The sequence below is a fragment of the Trichechus manatus genome, unplaced genomic scaffold, assembly GCF_000243295.1.
Source record: "Trichechus manatus latirostris isolate Lorelei unplaced genomic scaffold, TriManLat1.0 scaffold00043, whole genome shotgun sequence".
Classification (NCBI taxonomy): Eukaryota; Metazoa; Chordata; class Mammalia; order Sirenia; family Trichechidae; genus Trichechus; species Trichechus manatus.
Window position 1 is genome coordinate 2,403,228 of NW_004443979.1, and position 5,812 is coordinate 2,409,039.

At 44.8% G+C, this 5,812-nt stretch overlaps 1 protein-coding gene across 1 annotated transcript; it reads left to right on the forward strand.

Moving 5' to 3' along the window:
* Positions 1-886: 886 nt before the first annotated feature.
* On the forward strand, positions 887-2,335 carry CLEC14A (C-type lectin domain containing 14A). The gene has a single exon (XM_004376546.1). It carries the CDS (start codon positions 887-889, stop codon positions 2,333-2,335), a length of 1,449 nt encoding a protein of 482 aa, XP_004376603.1.
* Positions 2,336-5,812: the final 3,477 nt, after the last annotated feature.

Sequence of the window (5,812 nt, forward strand, 5' to 3'; positions counted from 1 at the left end):
ATGTCATAAAACAACATGTGTACTACTGTTTCATGAGAAACTATTTGTTCTGTAAGCCTTCACCTGAAGTACAATAAAATATAAAATATAAAAAAGAAAAAGAAAAAGAAACTTTTAAGGTAGGACTATCAAAAGAACAGAATTTCCCATTTAAAATACTCAAGGAAACTAAATTCTTTGACTAGCAGTTAGCACTAGCAAGCTTGAGTCTCCTTCGACAGAACAGAGAAGCAGAACTCAGGCCAGTGGTTAAATAGTGCTGCCTTCAGTGGCAAAAGAAAATGTTTAGATTTCTCACAAGATTTTTTTCCCTCCAAGTCGCAGGCCTGCAGAAGACTAGAGCCGTCTATCAATTGTTCTGAGAGCAACTCCACCACTGGGGAGACAAACAATTGGTGGGTGTGGGCTGTCAGTCGACTATAAGCAAGTTTGTTTTCTTCAAACTTCCTGCCAGTGTTCACCAACAGGTTCTGGGATCTGAGGTCCTGAAACTGCCTCCATGAAGCCCTAGGGGTGGAGGTGGCGGCGTTGGGACTATACACTTCATCTCGGTGGAGACTTTCTTTTCTTCCTGCTCTAAGCAGGGTGTTTGACCTTGTAGTCTATTGAGTTCCCTGTGACCAGGCTCCAGCTGTATTACTGACCCCTGAATAAATCAGGGCTGTGCAAGGCCTGGCAGACCTCCGGACACATTTCCTGTTCGGGCCTAAGCGAAGCTGTTGGCGGCCCCGGACCCTGGTGGGGATTCTTGGCCTTGAGGGCCGGCAGGAGCGAGGGCGGAGTGAAGCTAGCTGTAAGGGGCGGTGACGACGCTCTAGAGACAACTCCGCGCCTTCTGGAGGGACAGACCCCAGTAGGGCCCAGTTGTGGGCGCGGGGCCTCCGAGATGAGGCCAGCGTTCGCCCTGTGCCTCCTCTGGCAGGCGCTCTGTCCCGGACCCGGTCGTGGCGAGCACCCCACCGCTGATCGCGCCAGCTGCTCGGCCTCGGGGGCCTGCTACAGCCTGCACCACGCTACCATCCAACGACTGGCGGCGGAGGAGGCCTGCAGCCTGCGCGGCGGGGCGCTCAGCACTGTGCGCGGAGGCCCGGAGCTCCGCGCCGTGCTCGCGCTCCTGCGGGCCGGCCCGGGGCCTGGAGGGGGCTCCAAAGACCTTCACTTCTGGGTCGCGCTGGAGCGCAAGAAGTCCCACTGCACCCAGGCGAACGAGCCGCTGCGGGGTTTCTCCTGGCTGTCCCCCGACGGCGGGGGCTCGGAAAGCGAGACGCTGCAGTGGGTTGAGGAGCCCCAACGCTCCTGCACTGCGCGGAGATGCGCAGGCCTTCAGGCCACCGGGGGAGTCGAGCCGGCAGGCTGGAAGGAGATGCGATGCCACCTGCGCGCCGACGGCTACTTATGCAAATACCAGTTTGAGGGCTTGTGTCCCGCGCCGCGTCCCGGCGCCGCCTCCAACTTGACCTACCGCGCGCCCTTCCAGCTGTACAGCGCCGCGCTGGACTTCAGCCCCCCGGGGACTGAGGTGAGTGCGCTCTGCCCCGGGCAGCTCTCCGTCTCGGCCAGCTGCATCGTAGACGAGGTCGGTATGCACTGGGACCGGTTACACTCTGGAGGCGTGCTCTGCCCCTGCCCCGGAAGGTACCTCCGTGCTGGCAAATGCGCTGAGCTCCCTAACTGCCTAGACGATTTAGGAGGCTTTACCTGCGAGTGTGCTGCGGGTTTCGAATTGAGTAAGGACGGCCGCTCTTGTGTGACCGATGGGGAAGGACAGCCGACCCCTGAGGAGACTAAGGAGGTCACTAGGCGTCCGCAGATCACTGCGGCCAGCCCCATGCCAAGGATAACAGGGTCGCCCACGGGCCACGAGAAACCAGGAGAGATACCCCTTGTCTCTGAACGAGGCAGTTCAGCAACATCTATTCCCCAGATTCCTCGGTGGGGAGCACAGAGCACGATGTCCACCCTTCAGACGTCCCCTCAAGCCAAGTCAGAAGACACCATCGCTCCTTCAGGAAGCTTAATTCCCAAGTTTAACTCCACGTCTTCCTCTGCCACTCCCCAGATTTTTGACTCCTCCTCCACTGTAGTCTTCATATTTGTAGGCATAGCGGTTGTGGTGTTGGTGATCTTGACCATGACAGTTCTGGGGCTTTTCAAACTCTGCTTCCATAAGAGCTCTCCCTCCAGCCCCAGGAAAGCACCTTTGGCCACGCCAGGAGTCGAGAGTGATGCTGAGGCCGCTGCTTCGCACTCCAGTTCTGCACCTTGCCGTGGTCTGCGGGACAGGCCGGAGGGCGCCTCGCTGGCGGGGTCTTCTCTTGGCTCTGGAGAGTTGTAGGGACACAGGTGACAGTGGGCACTTCTCGTAAGCAGAGCTTTCCGCTTTCAGTGAAAAAGAAAAAAGGAGAAAAGGAACTTCTATGTGGTACCGACGATTCCTAAAGAAATTCCTATTCGTTTAAATTTTCCTCTTCTCCACTGAGAAGCTAAATCTGACCTGAACACTTCTTCCTGGAAGGATTGGTCAGAGATGGAAGTGCCTTAGGGCGGTACTGTGGGGGAGGGCTGCGAGGAGAGGTATTTCTTGTTTATTCTGGGGAGTTTGGAGAAGTGATTGAACTTTTCAAGACAGTGGAAGTAAATAAAAAGCTAAATACATTTTTAAAAATTTTATTTTTACCAAAATGGAAGCAAACTTTCTGTGGGCATTGTTCAGGCTGGGAGGATATTGGTTTGAAATTCCCAGGCAAATAATAAAGGATTGTTGATAATCCAGACTTAAATGTCATTGGCTTCCTCATGAGGTAATTCTAGGAATAGCAGCTGAGGGGCATGCTCAACATAACAAGAGTGCATCCTGCTTTTAGATTGAGGGAAAAATCTTTAAATCCTTGTAATAAGGAAAGAGATCTTTAGAAACGAGTAACTTTTTCCTGGGCTCTTTTATTCTTTGCTTTCAAAGTCACTGCTACTTGTTTGCTCTGCTATAAATCCAAACTGTTGCCAGAGTTGCTGGCTCTAGAAGAAAATTGTAGTTGATCACCAAATCAAGTGTTCACTGTGTGTCCTTGCCCAAGAAAACAAATGATTTGTGTTTTGCCCTTCCAGTGTTTGTGTTCTCCAGTGTAATGACCTCCCCAAGCAAATAGCTCTCTCCTAAACATCAGGATGCTGATCCTCACTTCCAATTATGTCGATGTTAATTCTCAATTGAAACATTAAGTATTGATTTGAAATCTTCTGGGTGCATTAAAGCAAAAGTAAGCTGGATTTCCTCCAAAATTACTAGACTCTTGTGCACTTTTTAATCCATGGAAAAACTTGCGTACCAAACCATTTCCTCTTCACCTCAATAAAATTGCGTGTAGAGGCAACAATTTAATCCATCTTGGAATGATTACAATTTAACAAGAGGCTGCATGGGCAAAGACAGGGTAAACAGCTTTCCATAAGAAGTGAAGGTGTAAGAAATAAATGATAAATGAAAATATCTATCATCTAGTTATGACTTGGGGTATTAGAAGGTAATCTAAATGAAGAAGTGGTATGAAAAAATAATTAAGGCATAATAATAATCACTATTTAGTAGAATCAGTTCCCTAGAAAATATTTCACTTCTGTAACTTTTTTTTTTATTAGTATGCCAAGACTTTGAAAATAAGTATGTGTGGGGTGGTACATGGATAAAGATAGAGAACAAGCTTAGTAACTGGGAAGAAAGGAAACAGGAAGAAATTTAAACCATATTTTCACAGAATCATTTTGATGTTCTTGAGTGTACAATCTATACAACGGAGAGTAGACTTAATACTAGTAAATGACCAAATAATATCCTCCTGGAAAAGTGAACCGCTCAATACATATTCTAGTACCAAATTTTTGGTATTATAACATTAAAGCAATACACCGATAGGTAATTTGCTTCATATATCACATATGTTTCTGATAGTTACATTTAAATAAAATTACAAATGAATTAGAATTAACAACATTTGAAGGAATTTTAAATATCATCATTTCAGAAGTGAAACTAAAAATCAGGTAAGTTAAATGACTTGCTTAAAGTCCCCCAGCTTGTCAGAGTATATCTCAGTTCACCTCCATCTTGGTGTCATGACCTTCCCCTTTGCTACATGACCTCTCAGAAGAGAAAGGTAACTATTTGAATAGGTTCTCTATGAGTCAGAATTGACTGAATGGCAGTGGGTTTATTTGAATAGGATGTATGGTGTTTTCTTCCGTTGCTTGAAAGATAGCTTCATCTGTAACTGAACTGAATTGTAATATATATGTATGTAAATATATACAATGTATGTGTATATATATATACTTTTTCTTAAAGTTGGGTGCCCCTGTATTATTGTTACAATACAGCAGAGCATGCATCATTAACTAATGGAACGTGCCACAGGTGGCATTGTAGATCATTTACTTTATTCTTCTGGTTAACCCATACAATCAGGCCCCTCGCCTTGCTTTCATCCAAATCCAAGGGTATATAACAATTTTTTTCTCTAAGTTTTTATAGCATTAATTTACATATAAAGAAACTTTTCTCTAGAAGTTTTTTAAACTTGTTTAGGGCCATGAACCCCTTTGAAAATCTGGGTGGATCTCGGTTGGCTAAACAGTCTTCCCAGTGGAAAAATAGTCTTCATTCCTGAGGTAAAGATCTAAAAAAGTTCTAAAGAAAATGTACTTCACCCCAGAGAAGATTAGTTGCATCAACTAATAATTTTGCATTATTTAAAGAAATAATTGTCAGATATTTTACACTAGTAGAAAAAAATGTATTTTCTGTCCCCTTTTTCCCTTATCCTCTTCCTCAGCTTTTTTACATGACCTGGACAACTCACAGACATAAGAAAGGAATCAGGGTCTTACTCACACCTGCTTTGGACTTTCTTGGCTAGTAACCAAGAAGATTGGGGCACGAAGTGGAAGGAATGGTTGCAGAAGAAAAGTTTGATGAAGCATGATTGGGTTCACTGCCTTCTGCCAGCACTCTAGGGACTGCGAGCAGCCACGGTGGTTGTTCTAACTGAACAGTCAGCACTTTAGAGCTTAAGACAGATCAGAGCAGAGGTTTGGGGCTTTCAGACTTTCCCCTTAAAATAGATCCTCTCAGATAGACTGAAAACCATCTTCTTTGACCCATGGTTTAACAAATAAGGTCTTTGTCTTTTCAGATGCTGGTTTTATACGGGCTGCTGAGAACAAACAAAAAACAACCAACAAGAATCCTAAAAATGTGTTGATAGAAAACTAGTAAGTCAAATAAGAAGTTACGGGAAAACTGAGGTTTTTGTTGTGTTCGAGTTAGTCATTTTACCAACCCTTGTTTCCAAACAAACAACCAAATAAAAATCCTAGTGGGAAATTCTGGACGTGGCTGTTTGGTTAAAATGTCTATAGATTCCTGGACAAGGAGTCCCTTGGTTGCTTCTATAAAAAAGATGTGTTGAATTATCAGATTCCCATTTATGACTAGGTAACCTACTTCAGATTTCAAGACATAGGGTAACAACCTCAAATTTTGACAAGGCCTAAAACCTCCAGCTAGAACTCAGTAACCTTCCATTATAACACGTTTGATTAAGGGCATTAATAGAATAAAGACAAACATTTTTCTTGCAGTATTGCCCAAAACCTATTTAGAACGATCCTAATTGTATCAACTAAACACTTCAATTGCCATCTACCCATTTTTTTTTTTATTGTACTTTAAATGAAGGTTTACAGAGCAAATAGTTTCTCATTAAACAGTACACATATTGTTTTATGACATTGGTTAACAACCCCATGACATGTCAAC

Excerpts from the sequence above, each read along its gene's own strand:
- CLEC14A (XM_004376546.1), top strand. The coding sequence starts at position 887 with ATGAGGCCAGCGTTCGCCCTGTGCCTCCTCTGGCAGGCGCTCTGTCCC.